This window comes from Heterodontus francisci, chromosome 39 (genome assembly GCF_036365525.1).
Source record: "Heterodontus francisci isolate sHetFra1 chromosome 39, sHetFra1.hap1, whole genome shotgun sequence".
NCBI lineage: Eukaryota > Metazoa > Chordata > Chondrichthyes > Heterodontiformes > Heterodontidae > Heterodontus > Heterodontus francisci.
In genome coordinates, this window is record NC_090409.1 from 39,185,592 (window position 1) to 39,202,634 (window position 17,043).

At 49.0% G+C, this 17,043-nt stretch overlaps 1 protein-coding gene across 2 annotated transcripts; it reads left to right on the forward strand.

Moving 5' to 3' along the window:
- Nucleotides 1-205: 205 nt before the first annotated feature.
- Nucleotides 206-16,618, forward strand: LOC137352766 (myelin-oligodendrocyte glycoprotein-like). Of its 2 annotated transcripts, none has more exons than XM_068018567.1 (5): nucleotides 206-2,885; nucleotides 5,205-5,268; nucleotides 7,205-7,549; nucleotides 10,424-10,544; nucleotides 15,227-16,618. In XM_068018567.1, the coding sequence occupies exons 1-5, from the start codon at nucleotides 2,865-2,867 to the stop codon at nucleotides 15,237-15,239; spliced, it is 564 nt and encodes a 187-aa protein (XP_067874668.1). In that variant the 5' UTR covers nucleotides 206-2,864; the 3' UTR covers nucleotides 15,240-16,618. The 2 variants fall into 2 exon arrangements, with proteins under 2 accessions (XP_067874668.1, XP_067874667.1); XM_068018566.1 differs by lacking the exon at nucleotides 15,227-16,618 and adding an exon at nucleotides 11,690-12,241 and having other exon boundaries at nucleotides 2,582-2,885.
- Nucleotides 16,619-17,043: the final 425 nt, after the last annotated feature.

The following is a 17,043-nucleotide window of genomic DNA, read 5'->3' on the forward strand; positions in this document are numbered from 1 at the left end:
TGTGAATGCGCGGGACACAAACAGGAAGTCAATCCTGGAATGGACGGACCCGTCTGGTCTTCACCAGGTCTATCTACACTCTGCTCCATCTGCAGGCCAAGACATTGTGCAGCTTGGCCTCTTTGACTGTTTCCATTTGGAGTCTGGACGGGGCTGAGTAAATTGGTCCTATATTCTGTGGAGTTCAGAAAAATGAGAGGTGATCTAATTGATTCTGAAAGGGTTTGATAGGGTAGAAGCTGAGAGATTGTTCCCGCTGGTCGGGGGATCTAGAACATGGGGACACAGTCTCAGGATAAGGGGCCAATCATTCAGGACTGAGATGAGGAGAAATTATTTCAGGTATAGGCAGCTGGGATCAAGCGAGTCCCTCGGAGTATAAGGGATGCAGGAGTACACTTAAGAAGGAAATTAGGAGGGCGAAAAGGGGCCATGAGATTTCCCTGGCAGATAAGATAAAGGAGAATCCTAAAAGATTCTGTAAGTTTTTAAGAGTAAAAGGGTAGCGAGGGAGAGAGTAGGTCCCCTTAAGGATCAGTGTGGTAATGTATGTGAGGAGCCACTGGAAATGGGCGAGGTCTTAAATGAATACTTCTCGTCTGTATTTACCATGGAGAAGGTCATGGAATCTAGTGAGTTCAAGGGAGGGAACAGCGATATCCTGGAGCCTATCAACATTACAAAGGAGGAGGTGTTGGAGGTTTTGAAGCGCATTAAGGTGGATAAATCCCCAGGGCCTGACCAGATGCATCCTAGGACATTATGGGAAGCAAGGGAGGAGATTGCTGGGGCCCTGGCAGAGATTTTTGTATCATTGTTAGCCACGGGTGAGGTACCGGAAGACTGGAGGATATCTAATGTTGTGCCTTTAAGAAGGGCAGCAGGGATAAGCGAGGGAACTACAGGCCGGTGAGCCTTACATCAGTAGTGGGAAAGTTATTGGAAGGGATTCTGAGAGACAGGATCTATATGCATTTGGAAAGGCATGGTCTGATTCGGGATAGTAAGCATGGCTTTGTATGTGGGAAATCATGTCTCACAAATTTGATTGAGTTTTTTGAGGAGGTGACTAAGAGGATTGATGATGGCAGGGTGGTGGACGTTGTCTACATGGACTTTAGCAAGGCCTTTGACAAGGTCCCGCATGGTAGGCTGGTCTGGAAGGTTCGAACACATGGGATCCATGGTGAGCTAGCCAATTGGATACAAGATTGGTTTGGTGATGGGAGGCAGAGGGTGGTAGTGGAGGGTTGTTTTTCAGATCGGAGGCCGGTGACCAGTGGTGTGCCGCAGGGATTGGTGCTGGGCCCTCTGTTTGTCATATATATTAATGACATGGATGAGAATGTAGGGGGCATGATTGGTAAGTTTGCAGATAACACCAAAATTGGTGGTGTAGTGGACAGTGAAGAAGGTTGTCTAAGATTACAACAGGATATAGATAAACTGGGAAAGTGGGCAAGGGATTGACAAATGGAATTTAACGCAGACAAGTGTGAAATTATGCATTTTGGGACGCTAAACCAGGGCAGGACATATACAGTGAATGGCAGGGCCCTGGGGAGTGTTGTTGAGCAGAGAGACCCTGGGGTGCAAGTACATAGTTCCCTGAAAGTGGCAACACAGGTAGACAGGATGGTGAAGAAGGCATATGGCATGCTTGCATTACGGCCGAGGCATTGAGTACAAGAGTTGGGACGTCCTGTTACAGTTGTACATAACGTTGGTTCGGCCGCATTTGGAGTACTGTGTGCGGTTCTGGTCGCCGCACTACAGGAAAGATGTGATTAAGCTAGAGAGGGTGCAGAAAAGATTCACAAGGATGTTGCCTGGTTTGGAGGGCTTGAGTTATAAAGAGAGATTGGATAGGCTGGGTCTGTTTTCACTGGAGCTAAGGAGGTTGAGAGGGGACATGACAGAGGTATATAAAATTATGAGAGGCATAGATAAGGTAGATAGCCAGAATCTATTTCCCATGGTAGGGGTGACTAAAACTGGAGGACATAGATTTAAGGTGAGAGGGAGGAGGTTTAAAGGAGTTCAAAGGGGTACATTTTTCACACAAAGAATAGTGGGTATCTGGAATGAGCTGCCAGAGGAGCTGGTGGAGGCAGGAACAGTAGCAACATTGAAGAGGCATCTGGACAGGTACTTGAATGAACAAGACATGGAGGGATATGGAATTAATGCAGGCAGGTGGGATTAGTATAGATAGGCATTATGGTCGGCATGGACGCGGTGGGCCGAAGGGCCTGTTTCTATGCTGTACCACTCTAACTCTAAGTGAGCCTGGAGGCAACGGAAGACGAGCTCAATGTCATACCGAGGGTGAAATTCATTGAGGTGGAGGCGGAAGGGGATAAAACAGAGTCCTTTGCTGAGTAAAGAACGTTCCCTGTCAGAGAGAGGAAGGTCTGAGGGTTTAGTGAATACACAGCAAGGGGTCAGATCAGAGGGAAGTGAAGGGGAAGAAGGATCTGGAGAGGCAATAGTCCCCATCAGCTCCTGGAGCTGGTCTTCCTCAACACCGGAAATGAACTAAACAGAACTGAATCAGCCAAGGGGCGGGGCCAGGGGACTGTGGGCGGGGTTAGTAATGAGTGACAGGCCAGTCCGGCCGCTGATTGGGCGATTGGCTCTGAGACCCGCCACTGGGGCCAGGAGAAGTTGTTAGCCCCACCCCGGCGGGTCGAGCGCTGAGTGACAGGCGGGCCCGGTCGCTGATTGGGCGACCTGCTCTGACCCCGGCCCTGACTGCCAATAGAAGCCGTGCCCGCCAAGTATTGGTTTCTTTATAAACCGGATGAAGGGTTCAGGCAGATTCCCGCCATTTTCACTGGAGCTGGTGATCCAGGATCGGGGCAATGGATAGAAAAGCACAGCAGGTATTGTCAGTGTCTCACACCCGGGGGGTCAGTCATGGGGAGAGGGACCATGGACTGTTTCAGGGCTGCTCCCGGTCTCAATGTGTCTCAGAGCCGGGAGGGAGGGGAGTCAGTAATGTGGAGAGGGACCATGGACTGTGTCAGGGCTGCTCCCGGTCTCAATGTGTCTCAGAGCCGGGAGGGAGGGGGGTCAGTAATGGGGAGAGGGACCATGGACTGTGTCAGGGCTGCTCCCGGTCTCAATGTGTCTCAGAGCCGGGAGGGAGGAGGGTCAGTAATGGGGAGAGGGACCATGGACTGTGTCAGGGCTGCTCCCGGTCTCAATGTGTCTCAGAGCCGGGAGGGAGGGAGGTCAGTAATGGGGAGAGGGACCATGGACTGTGTCAGGGCTGCTCCCGGTCTCAATGTGTCTCAGAGCCGGGAGGGAGGGGGGTCAGTAATGGGGAGAGGGACCATGGACTGTGTCAGGGCTGCTCCCGGTCTCAATGTGTCTCAGAGCCGGGAGGGAGGAGGGTCAGTAATGGGGAGAGGGACCATGGACTGTGTCAGGGCTGCTCCCGGTCTCAATGTGTCTCAGAGCCGGGAGGGAGGGAGGTCAGTAATGGGGAGAGGGACCATGGACTGTGTCAGGGCTGCTCCCGGTCTCAATGTGTCTCAGAGCCGGGAGGGAGGGGGGTCAGTAATGGGGAGAGGGACCATGGACTGTTTCAGGGCTGCTCCCGGTCTCAATGTGTCTCAGAGCCGGGAGGGAGGGGAGTCAGTAATGTGGAGAGGGATCATGGACTGTGTCAGGGCTGCTCCCGGTCTCAATGTGTCTCAGAGCCGGGAGGGAGGAGGGTCAGTAATGGGGAGAGGGACCATGGACTGTGTCAGGGCTGCTCCCGGTCTCAATGTGTCTCAGAGCCGGGAGGGAGGGGGGTCAGTAATGGGGAGAGGGACCATGGACTGTGTCAGGGCTGCTCCCGATCTCAATGTGTCTCAGAGCCGGGAGGGAGGGGGGTCAGTAATGGGGAGAGGGACCATGGACTGTGTCAGGGCTGCTCCCGGTCTCAATGTGTCTCAGAGCCGGGAGGGAGGGAGGTCAGTAATGGGGAGAGGGACCATGGACTGTGTCAGGGCTGCTCCCGGTCTCAATGTGTCTCAGAGCCGGGAGGGAGGGGGGTCAGTAATGGGGAGAGGGACCATGGACTGTTTCAGGGCTGCTCCCGGTCTCAATGTGTCTCAGAGCCGGGAGGGAGGGGAGTCAGTAATGTGGAGAGGGACCATGGACTGTGTCAGGGCTGCTCCCGGTCTCAATGTGTCTCAGAGCCGGGAGGGAGGGGGGTCAGTAATGGGGAGAGGGATCATGGACTGTGTCAGGGCTGCTCCCGGTCTCAATGTGTCTCAGAGCCGGGAGGGAGGAGGGTCAGTAATGGGGAGAGGGACCATGGACTGTGTCAGGGCTGCTCCCGATCTCAATGTGTCTCAGAGCCGGGAGGGAGGGGGGTCAGTAATGGGGAGAGGGACCATGGACTGTGTCAGGGCTGCTCCCGGTCTCAATGTGTCTCAGAGCCGGGAGGGAGGGGGGTCAGTAATGGGGAGAGGGACCATGGACTGTGTCAGGGCTGCTCCCGATCTCAATGTGTCTCAGAGCCGGGAGGGAGGGGGGTCAGTAATGGGGAGAGGGACCATGGACTGTGTCAGGGTTGCTCCCGGTCTCAATGTGTCTCAGAGCCGGGAGGGAGGGGGGTCAGTAATGGGGAGTGGGACCATGGACTGTGTCAGGGCTGCTCCTGGTCTCAATGTGTCTCAGAGCCGGGAGGGAGGTCAGTCATGGGGGGAGGGACCATGGACTGTGTCAGGGCTGCTCCCGGTCTCAATGTGTCTCAGAGCCGGGAGGGAGGGGGGTCAGTAATGGGGAGAGGGACCATGGACTGTGTCAGGGCTGCTCCCGGTCTCAATGTGTCTCAGAGCCGGGAGGGAGGGAGGTCAGTAATGGGGAGTGGGACCATGGACTGTGTCAGGGCTGCTCCCGGTCTCAATGTGTCTCAGAGCCGGGAGGGAGGGGGGTCAGTAATGGGGAGAGGGACCATGGACTGTGTCAGGGCTGCTCCCGGTCTCAATGTGTCTCAGAGCCGGGAGGGAGGGGGGTCAGTAATGGGGAGAGGGACCATGGACTGTGTCAGGGCTGCTCCCGGTCTCAATGTGTCTCAGAGCCGGGAGGGAGGAGGGTCAGTAATGGGGAGAGGGACCATGGACTGTGTCCTGTCCCGGTTCAGAAATGGACATGAGCAGCAAGAAACTGTGGTAAAGTGGGGTAACTGTGTTTTCTTGTTGCAGGGACCCAACTTACAGAAACTCCTCCTCCTGCTGCTGCTGCTAAATGCTGTTGCTGCTGTTTCAGGTAAACGCTGTGACTGCTCTCACATTTCAGCAGAGCTCGGGGCTGCTGGTGATATGGATTATATCAGGATTGATCTTCCTGGATGGTGCTAACCTTGTGAATTTATACAGACTGCAGTTAGCTATCTCCTGGAAAGAACATTTGTCTGGGTGTCTGGGACTGAAATCAGTAATGTGTATATTACTGGGGAATCTTCTTCTTCTTTGGCCTCCTTGTCTCGAGAGACAATGGGTAAGCGCCTAGAGGTGGTCAGTGGTGTCAGTCGCTGTGAGGCAACTATGGAGTGACCTCTCCATGGCGCATGCCTGGGCGAATGTATGGAGGTTGAGAGTTGCCCAAGCGTCAAAACCCCCCTCTCGGCCTTTCTGGTGGGGTCCAAAGGAGTGCAGAGCACGACGTTTGGCACCGGTAGTATTCATTATATCAGGAATTCATCTTGCTTTAAGGTGCTGTGTTCACTGTGAGTGGGCCCATTGAGGGAGTGGACACAGTCGGTTCACATTACACATAATGATCATGAGACCTGAAAGGAAGGCAGTTAATGTCTTCAGATTAACCCCTGTGATGTGAACAGTGGAATCTGGACACTGAGTGTTAGTGAGAATGAATCTAGAAGAATCACTCGACACTTGGGTCTGCTCCAATGTCAAACAGTTTATTGAGTTACGCCAGCAGGGAGCAGGTCACTGGGCTGTCCAGATGCCCCTCCACTGAACAATGAAAAATCATCAATACTTATACATTTTCAAACAGTTACTCAGCCCATCCTTTCTGGACATGGTCCAATCATAATGATTACAGATTCTCTCCATTGATTATTAAAGACCAATAGAAGTGGTTACCAGGTGTGAAAGGGGCTGCAGGACCAACCCATGGACAGATAGGGGATTACTCATGATGTTTTCCATTCCTTTCTAGTCCCCATCCTTGGTTCTCCTGTACGCACACCACCTTATCTTAACCTTGTTACAGGCTGGTATCTTTGTCAGCATTCCACATGGACATCTGCTCTCCATTGAATAAGTCTTTGAATTTATGTTACTCAGTTCCTGTGTGGAATGTGGTCAAGTTGGCTAAACCCCATGATGCCTTGCAAACTCTTCATTGTTCACTAAAATTACGTTACGAGTTACTCAAATAACATTTAAACAGGATGTTCTTTTCTGCAGGTGCCTCTGCGCTTGGGAATACCCGTCAACACTGAGCAACACTCGGTGACACTGGGATGGGGTCCTGAGCACTGGGATCAGGAGTCTGGGACAGTCCTGGATCAAATAGAACTGGGAATTGCCTCTGAGCATGGGGAGTAGGGTCATCAGGATTGGGGATTGTGTTTTGGGTCCTGGGAGGGGGCAGAGTCTGGCCGTATTAGGGTGAGGAGCAAGGTCTGACAGGTTAGTGGTGGAGGGAGATGAGGATCCACATTGCCTCGGCCCCTTTCAGACCATCAGGTGCTGCCTCACCCCCTACACAGTGTACTCATCCGTCATTGTCCCCCCAACCTGTCCAAAGCCCTTTCCACATCCTCGGGTACCCCCTCCCCCACCCGTTCCTGTCTTTACATTTCAGGGTCAGTTTTCTGCTCCTGAGCTCCACCTCACATTGTGCACCCCCAGTCTGTCATTGTTCTCCCAAAGGGGGGAGGTGGGCAGGGTGACCAATATCCTGATGTGTTCTCCCAGCATGTGTACAATGGGAAACACACGATTCGAAGTGCTGTCCAGCTGCTCTGTGGATACAAATATCCAGCACAAGCTGGTTTTAGTTGAAGGCCCTTAATGCCTGACCTTTAACCTTCCCACAGAAATGAAAGCAGTGAGTTACTGATCAGTGCTTCTTGTAAATCAAGCATCGCAGTGTAACCATGTGGAGCTTGGGATGGAATGTACCAGCAGGGAGGTTATATCTGTGGATAAATACTTTCAATCTTTTCCAGGTTACTTGCCTGTCCCAGTTTCTGGGTTCCTTGGGGAGCAGGTTGTGCTGCCCTGTATCTACAAAGGGAATGTCCCAGTCTCTGATTTACAGGTAATTTGGTGGATATCCAATCGTGAAATTTTACACAGATTTATCGATGGGAACGATGACTTAATACAACAAGACCCACGGTTCAGAAACAGAACAAACCCGTTCAAAGATCAACTGGAGCAAGGCAACTGGTCACTAATGATCTCTGACCTCAGGCAGTCAGACCAGAATGAGTATCAGTGTCAGATTTACAAGAGGATTGGTGAGCACTATCAATGGCAACAAGCTGATTCAGTCCATCTCTCTGTAACAGGTGAGAGGTTTCTGTTTCAGGTATTCTGCATTTACTCTCTGATTTTATGAGTACGGTAGTGCAGTGGTTATGTTACTGGACTAGTAATCCAGAAGCCTGGACTAATAATCCAGAGAACGTGGCTTCAAATCCCACCATGGCACTTTCAGAATTGAAATTCAGTTTAAAATAAATCTGGAAATATAAAGTTGGTCCCAATAAAAGTGACCATGAAGCTGTTGGATTGTTGTAAAACCCAACTGGTTCACTAATGTCCCTCTCGGGAAGGAAACCTGCCATCCTTACCCGGTCTGGTCTATATGTGACTCCAGTCCCACATTAACCTGGTTAACTTTTAACTGCCCTCTGATTTGCTCGGTTACTTCAATCAGTTTGTATCAAACCACTAGAAAGAAAAAACAGACTAAAACTGAACAGACCACTGGCTGTGACCCAGACATCAAATCAGGACACAGGAAAGGCAAACCCAGCCCAGTTGACACTGCAAAGTCCCCCTCGCTGACATCTGGAAATTGGTCTCCATGTTAGGCGAGCTGTGTGACAGTCATACTCACAGAATCAACCCTCCAACCCAGACTCCTCTATCACCATCCCTGGGTATGTCTTGTCCCACTGGCAGGACAGACCCACCCGAGGTGGGGGCACAGTGGTATCCAGTCAGGAGGGAGTTTTTTATTCTTTTGCTGCATTTGCTGACAATGCATCCACTCGGTGTCGCAATACTTGCACATGTGAAAATGCAGCCTGATCCACTGAAACGTCGCTGTCTGTGACCTTTTTGGCAGCTGCCAGTAATAAAGATGGCGACGCTCAATTTATCACAAAACAAATGAAACACAAATGCCCACAGTGGCTGTGATCACTGCCTCCATCACACCCCCAACAGTACCTCGCTCCCTCCTGCCATCACCACCTCCATCCCACCCCCAGCAATACCTCGCTCCCTCCTGCCATCGCCACCTCCATCAGTACCTCGCTCCCTCCTGACATCACTACCTCCATCCCACCCCCAGCAGTACCTCGCTCCCTCCTGCCTTCGCCACCTCCATCCCACCCCCAGCAGTACCTCGCTCCCTCCTGCCTTCGCCACCTCCATCCCACCCCCAGCAGTACTTCGCTCCCTCCTGCCATCGCCACCTCCATCCCACCCCCAGCAGTACCTCGCTCCCTCCTGCCATCGCCACCTCCATCCCACCCCCAGCAGTACCTCGCTCCCTCCTGCCATCGCCACCTCCATCCCACCCCCAGCAGTACCTCGCTCCCTCCTGCCATCGCCACCTCCATCCCACCCCCAGCAGTACTTCGCTCCCTCCTGACATCACTACCTCCATCCCACCCCCAGCAGTACCTCACTCCCTCCTGCCATCACCATCGCCATCCCACCCCCAACAGTACCTCGCTCCCTCCTGCCATCACCACCTCCATCCCACCCCCAGCAGTCCCTCGCTCCCTCCTGACATCGCCATCCCACCCCCAACAGTACCTCGCTCCCTCCTGCCATCGCCACCTCCATTCCACCCCCAGCAGTCCCTCGCTCCCTCCTGACATCGCCATTCCACCCCCAACAGTACCTCGCTCCCTCTTGCCATCGCCACCTCCATCCCACCCCCAACAATACCTCGCTCCCTCCTGCCATCATTGCTGCCTACCGCAGCAGTCTACTCACCACTTGCTCCTGGCATCGCTGCTTCATTCCCTCTGCCATCCCTCTGCTCCCCTCCCCTGCTTATCTTTTCTGTCTCTGTGCGAGGAAGAAAGGCAGCAATCGCGGGACGGAGTGGGGAGGCTGGAGTGAATGGCCCACAGATAGGTGGAGGTGTGAAGCGTGGAGTGAGTAGGTGGGGGGGTGGGTGGTGGAGGGCGGAGATGAAGCGAGGCTGGGGGTGAGCGGTGAGCAGACATTGCAGTACACAATGATGTTTGAGCGTAGACATGAGTAAGTCCTGGTAAACCGGGTGCTGACGTAGACTGCACATGGGCAGCACTGTACGAACAGCAAGACTCTGATCTGCACATGTGTGAAGCTGGGAGCTTCTGATGTTGGCAGTGGGTTGCGTTGTCAGCAGTCACTTTGTTTTATTTTATTCATGTTAGTGGGATGTCTGCGTCACTGGCCAGGCCAGCATTTATTGCCCATCCCTAATTGCTGTTGAACTGAGTGGCTTGCTCGGCCATTTCAGAGGGCAGTTCAGAGTTAACCATATTGCTGTGAGTCTGGAGTTACGTGTAGGCCAGACCAGCAGATTTCTTTCTCTAAAGGACATTCATGAACAAATCGACTGTTTTCATGGTCACCATTATTCTAGCTTTTTATTTTAAATTACTGATTTTATTAATTAAATTCAAATTTCACCATTTGCTGTGGGTGGGATTCAAACCCCTGTCCCCAGAGCATTCACCTGGGCTCTGGAGTACTAGTCCAGTAACAGTCCCACTACACCCCACCAGTTCCCCATAGGCCCCAGGACTCCTCAGCATTGAAGTCAGTGGAAAGTAATACTGATCCCATTGTAAACCAGCGTTCCATCCAATCCTGTGGTTTACCCAAACAGCAAATTATTTTAAATTCCTGCTCTATTTCAGCGGGCTGTTGGGTTTAATTAAAGGGAGGCTGCTGCTGGTCAGGGTCTGGTTATCTCCATTGGAAACCATGTATTGATCACATTGTGGGTGTGTAAGAAAGTCGAGCTGTGGGGTGGCTTCCTGTGTCTGTGGCTGTTTATTGGTGTTTAATCTCCCACATCCCTCCAGGACTAGAATTGACCAGGGATGTGTTTGCACTGGGGATGGTTCTGAAACACTAGGTGCTGACAGTCTCTGCTGTTAGTTTTGTTAGTGTGTCCCAGTCTGTTAACAGCTTCATTCTGTCTCTAGGTCCTGGACCCTCTACTGGATTGGTAGTTGGATTGGTCATCGCAATTCTGGTTCTTGTTTGCATAATTCTTGTTCTTCTTTGCATAATTCTGGTTTTCATAATCCAAAACCGACAAAGATGGTGAGTTCCAGAATGATCTGCAGTTCCCATTGTTAATTCTAGTTTTGTTTTATTATATTTGGTGTTGTGGAAATGTTGTGTACACTGATACACTTTGTGCTGTGTAGGATGTTTCAATGCTGCATTATCCAGTCACTTCCAGCTTGTTGTCATCCTCTAGCTGCTGAACTGAAGGTGAAGAGCAGGAATGTGCGGCTCCCTCTATCACACAGTTAATAGACACTCGCCTAATCTCTGCAGCAAACAACTCACCAGCCTACACCTAAAATCCCCTTGTCCCCTCTCCTCTGACTTTTCACCAGCCTCTGATCCTTGCTCTGTTCCCCAGTCACTGACTCCATCCCCTTCCCTGGCCACTGTCTGAGGCTGAACCAGACTGTTCACAACCTCGGAGTCCTATCAGACCCTGAGCTGAGCTTCTGACTCCATATTCTCCCATCACTCAAATCCCACCTACCTCCGCTTCTGTGATGTACCCTGTGTCCACTCTCATCCCTTGACCTGACCATCAGTGGTTTTGATCACTAACAATAAAATATGTTGCATTTCTCTGCCTCCCTCAACATCCACATCTCCCTGCCCATCTCTTGCCCATCTGCCAGTTGTGGGGGGGAAACTATTGCAGATTCTCTAACTCTGTCCTCTGACTCTTTTTTCCCCATCACAATATTTCTGCCTCCGTCAGCCTGTTTGGTCACTGCTGGGTCGGGTTTGATCACATCAGGGAATATCCTGTCCATCTGACTCCTCTCAATAATTCAGGATCAGTCTGGAGAGTCTGGACATTCCCAGCCTCCTCCTGTCTGATCTGATCCCCATCATCTTCAGCTCAGTGTTAACTGAGATCCTCATCAATTCTTCTTAATCTCCAATGTTGAGGTGAGCTGTCATTTTTCTATTGGTCTGGTTCCTCGGTCAGCACAGGTCCTGTGGAGTGTCCAGCTCTTGCCCATTGCCTCCTCTCCTCTGCACTCTGTGCTCCATCACCGTGCAGCTCCTGTGACCCATTTTCCAGCTGCCATTGGGGCCCAGGAGGTTGAGTGTAATTTAATCGGTCTGTGCTCCTGAACAGCTCCTTTACACACTTGTACAAAGTGTTGGATTCTTTTAATGTAACCTGAACTCTGCTGTTTTTTCCCTCCCAGGAAAGCGAACAAACACAACATCAATCACAATGAAGCATCTAATGTCATCCCTTTGACAGGGGTGACTTGTTTAGGTAGCAAGGTCCCATGTTTCACAACAGCACCTGAGCATCAGAATGGAGCAGCTGGAGAACAAAACCTTCTGGGGAACGGGGCTGTCCAGCACTAACTGAGTTTACACTGCACTGAGCCTGGGTCAGGGAGGGAAAATCAGCCCAGTATTGTGGTTATCCAGTGAATCCTGGTGGAAAGTCTGAGATCGGGATCAACAATCACTTCCCACTCTGTACAAATCCCTCTGACCAGCAGAGTCTTGAGATAATCACCCAATGAAAGTTTTGTCCCGTTACTCGAAAACCTGTCCGATTGATATTTCATTGTATCTCAGTATTACTGATACACACTGTGTCCAAACCCAGTCTCAGGAACACACAGGACCAACTTCAGCTGTGTAACCCATTGATCACTCCCTGTGTGAGATGGTAACTTCCAAAGTATCCAAATGATGAGCGAGTGGTTTTATGAAAGTGACTCTGTTTTCCTAAATAATTTTTTTAAAAAAAGGAATTTCTAGTTAAGCTAAGTAAATGTTTTTTTAATGAAGAGGACAATGAGGGCTGATTGACCAGTGTTGCTCTTTGTCACCTGGCTGGGCTCGGCTTTGAACAGAAGCCATGGCAACAGAGGCAGAAATTGACAAGCCCAGTAACAACAGACAAGATCTGGGTGGGCAGAGAACTGCCAAGCTGTTTGGTTGTTCGTCAGTGCGTGTGTGATACCTTCTGGAAGGAGACAAAAGTCAAATGCTGCTGAAGTGCCAAAGAAGGACAGAAAAAGGAAAGAATTCCAAGGAAGAACAGAAGACTACAACCCAGTGCTTTTACTTGCAACTCCCTCAAAGATTCTGAAGTTCAGTGTGTTAATTTGTCTTGTTCCTGCATTTCAACAAGGCCTGCTAATTTGCTTTTCAACACCGCCTGAAGAGAACTAATTCTGGAAGAATCCTTTTTAACAGTTGCTCGGACGTTGGACTGTCTGCAAGTTTGGTGCAGTGCGTCTCATCTGCTATTCTTTTAGGGTGGACACGTGATCTATTTGTGTTTTTGTCTGTAACAGAGCTCTAATCTAAAAATTCTTTTTATTTTTCCAGTTGACCGATATATGTATAAGAATATATGAACATATGAATTAGGAGCAGAAGTAGGCCATTCAGCCCCTTGAGTCTGCTCCGTCATTCAATAAGATGTGTTTGTGTCTCACATCCCACACTCCCATCTACACCTCCCCCACCGCCCCCCATAACCTTTGATTCCCTTGTCTAACAAGAATCTATCTGTCTCCACTTTAAATATATTCAATGATTCCGCCTCCACCACTTTCTGAGGCAGAATATATGTATATATGACTTTATTAAAAAAAAACTTCAGGTTGCATATTCAAAAATATGCTGGTATTTTTCTTTAGCTTTTTTTAAATAAAATTGTTAATTTTGGACTGTTAAGAGGGCTGGTTAGTGTGTTCTATTCTGGGGAATAATAGTGTGGGGAAACTTTTAAAGAATATGCTGTGACCTGTGGAGAAGTGGGACTGAATTAACAGTGCACACCTCCTGCTTTGGTCATATCAATATTTATTTGGGGGCTCTCTTTTTCCAGGATAAACCAACGCTGACCAAGTTCAATTGTAAGTGGGTTATAATAATTGGAAAAGGGAATATAAAAAGAACCAGGTTTCGTGTGTCATGGAGTAACATTTACACCACTGGAATGTCTTTAACAGCAGCTGCAACTTGTCTGGGGAAGGTGAATGTATCCCTCAGTGATTTGAGATACTTAACCAAGATGAAATTAAAGGATTTGGCAGACCTGTTGACATTAGAGTTACAACCAGGGGCGAAGAAAGCAGGAATAATTGACATAATAGCCCTACATTTGAAATTGGAAGAAGAAAGCAAACCAGAGGGTAATGCAGTTGAATTAACTAAAATTCAGTTACAGACAAAGCAACTGGAGCTTCAACAAGAAACAGAATTGGAAAAAACTTGAGGCTGAAGAAGAAATGTCAGTGGAAAAACTTGAATTTGCAAAAGAGGAAAGTGAAAAAGGGAGAGCATTTCAGAGAGAAAGAAAGAAGGGAATTTGAATTTTTTTTTAAAAGCTGGAACTAAAGTAACAGGGTGATCCTGACTCCAGGAAGAATCTAAGTCCAACCCAGGACACAGTGAAAAGCTGTTTAAATTGATACAAGCTCTCCCTAAGTTTGAAGAAAGGGACGTAGAGGTATTTTTCATTGCTTTTGAAACGATAGTTAAACAAGTGAAATGGCCAAAGGAAAGCTGAACACTGCTTATGCAAATCAGGTTGATGGGCAGAGTTCATGAACTTTATGCCATGCTTTCTGCAGAGGCTTCCACAGATTGAGATGGTAAAAAAGGCCATTCTCACTGCGTACGAGTTAGTCCCTGAAGTTTACTGACAGAAGTTTCAGAACCTCTGGTGATTGGCTGGGCAGATTAACATAGAATTTGAGAGGGTAAAACAAATTAATTTTGATTGTTGGATACGAGCATTAAAGATGGAAACCACGTATGAGAACCTTAGAGAACGGATTCTCCTGGAAGAATTTAAGAATTCACTCCCTCCAGTTGTAAGAACTCGGGTAGAGAATCAGAAGGTTTCAACAGCCGACAGGCAGCAGAAATTGCTGCTGATTGAGTTTGTGTATAAACTCAAACCCTTTGTCCGTCACCTCCACAAACCCAAGCAGGATAGGAGGTGGGAGAGTGAAAGGAAGGCAAGTAGCCGGGGACAAGAATGGACAGCTGGGAATGCACCAGGATCTCCTCCTTGGTCCAGAAAAGAAGATGCTGAGGGTGGGAGTGAGGTCCGCAAGCCTAAATGTTACCATTGTCACAAGGTGGGACATATTCGAGCAGATTGCTGGAAGTTGTGAATTAAACCCATGGGATTTAATACGGTGCATAAAGACAATGAAGAGAAAGAGGCCCTGACCGAGCATGTAGATCAGGCTGTAGTTCTGACTGCAGCTGTAAGGACAAGTACAAAAACCACAGAGTGTAGGGGTTGTGAATAAGATACTGGAAATTCTTGTCAAAAGGAAAAGTAACTCTTATCCCGCGAGTGAGGCAGGCAAACCTATAATTATACTTAGGGATACAGGAGCCACCCAAACGTTTGCTGGGAAAAGGCATAAAATTTGCACCAGAGAGTGCACTGAATGCTAATGTTTTAGTGAATGGTATTGATGGGGAGTGTATACCCCTACCTTAGAGTGTGATCTAATGTCTGGAATGGTAACTGTAGGAGTTGTTCATAGCTTGCCAGTAGACAGAGTTGATCTACTCCTGGGGAAAGATTCCAGGACTTTTTCCTCGTGTAATAACCCGAGCAATGGCTAAACAAGTTCCATTGTCGGAGGTAAAATTGCCACCACAGTCAGGTAGTTGAATATATGAAACTATCTTTGGGGATTTAGATAATCCAAATGAAATATTTGATAAATCTTCTCTGATCACAGCTCGGCTAGCTGACCCAGAGTTGAAGAATGTGACACAAACAGCTCTATCAGAAGCTGAGGTAAAAGGAGTTCCAGAAGGCTCTGATATTGAAAATGGGATTGTGATGAGGAAGTGGAGACCTTCTCACAGACCTGTGGATGAAGACTGGACAGTTCTTCATCAGATAGTGGTATCTCTAAAGTATCACCGGGAACTATTCAGGTTAGTGCGTGGGATTCCTCCAGCGGGACATATAGGGATCCGGAAGACCGAAACACATAGAAATCAACATTACTACTGGCCAGGTCATTCCAAGGACATGGTGCAGTTTTGTAAAAAGTGCCATACATTCCAGATTGTGGGAAAACCACAACCTGCCATAATTCCCATCCCAGTTATTGGGGAACCATTTAGTAGGGTGTTGGTAGACTGTGTAGGACACTTAACAAAAAGTAGTAGAGTTGGTGAGGGGGAGCCAATGGATGTGGTTTATTTGGAATTTCAGAAGGCTTTCGACAAAGTCCCACATAAGAGATTAGCGTGTAAAATTAAAGCACATGGGTTTGGGGGTAGTGTATTGCGATAGATAGAAAATTTTTTGGCGGACAGGAAACGAAGAGTAGGGATAAATGGGTCTTTTTCCGAATGGCAGGCAGTGACTAGTGAGGTACCACAGGGATCGGTGCTCGGACCCCAGCTAACCAGTGCAAGCCTGATTAAAAAAACAGGTTTGCACTTGCTGCTGTTCAATATTCAGTCCGTTAACACCTAATCTGTACTAATGCTTTCTCTTTCAACACACCATTAACATATTGTTTGTCTTTGCTCCATGACCTTTTGGTCAGCTATGTGGCCTTGTCCAATCTTCACCTTCTCCTTTGTTATCTCTTGCCCCACCCCCACCTCACTTGCTTATAACCTGTGACTTTTCTAATATTTGTCAGTTCTGAAGAAGGGTCACTGACCTGAAACGTTAACTCTGCTTCTCTTTTCACAGATGCTGCCAGACCTGCTGAGTGGTTCCAGCATTTCTTGTTTTTATTTCAGATTTCCAGCATCTGCAGTATTTTGCTTTTATTGCTCCGTTTCTAGTTCAGCTTGGACCGCTGCGCCATCTAGTGCTGAACTCCTTTACTACAGGAACCGGACTCTGCGTTGATCTGTCCTCCCTCCCTTTGCTATTAATCTCCTCTGGGTCTGTCACCCTGCGACGATGAAGGGTTTTGATGGAGTAAAGAGGGAGAAACTTTCCAGGAAGGAAAGGAGGGAGACATTACACTGCCATCAAAAACTCTGCTGCCCCGTATCCTAACTCACACCAAGTCCCGTTTATCCAACACCCACTTCCCCGCACTGTGCCATGTGAAACATCTTGTGATGTTCTATTACATTAAAAGTGCTATATAAATGCAAGTTGTTGTTATGTGAATACAAACTCTTCTCTCAGTTCCGCCTCATGGCCTGGAACCCAGCTGTCTCCAAGCTGGTTCTCACCCATCCCTGTTTTTGTGAGATTGTGACTCTGTATTTCTGTGGGAGAATTATCATCCTTTCATTATTCTTGGTATGAACACCATATCCCAGCCCTTCCAATGACCCTGTGGCTAAAGGACCATCTGGTGCCCTAAGGGAAAAGATCCCTCAGCCAGAGCAGCAGCTAATATTGATCTCAGTACTCTGAGTGAGAGGGGAATGAGTGGCTGGTGTTCCTGTCCTGATCCCTGTCTGGAAACTCCTGCTGGACATCAGGATCAGGCTGAGATGCAATGTTAAATAAGCTGCTGAATCTAAAGGAGTTGTTTAACAAGGCTCTGCTCCCAGCATCGAGCCTTCCTAC

Excerpts from the sequence above, each read along its gene's own strand:
- LOC137352766 (XM_068018566.1), top strand. The coding sequence starts at position 2,865 with ATGGATAGAAAAGCACAGCAG. Across the intron at positions 2,886-5,204 it reads TGGATAGAAAAGCACAGCAG|GGACCCAACTTACAGAAACT; the intron begins GTATTGTCAGTG and ends TTCTTGTTGCAG. Across the intron at positions 10,545-11,689 it reads ATCCAAAACCGACAAAGATG|GAAAGCGAACAAACACAACA; the intron begins GTGAGTTCCAGA and ends TTTCCCTCCCAG.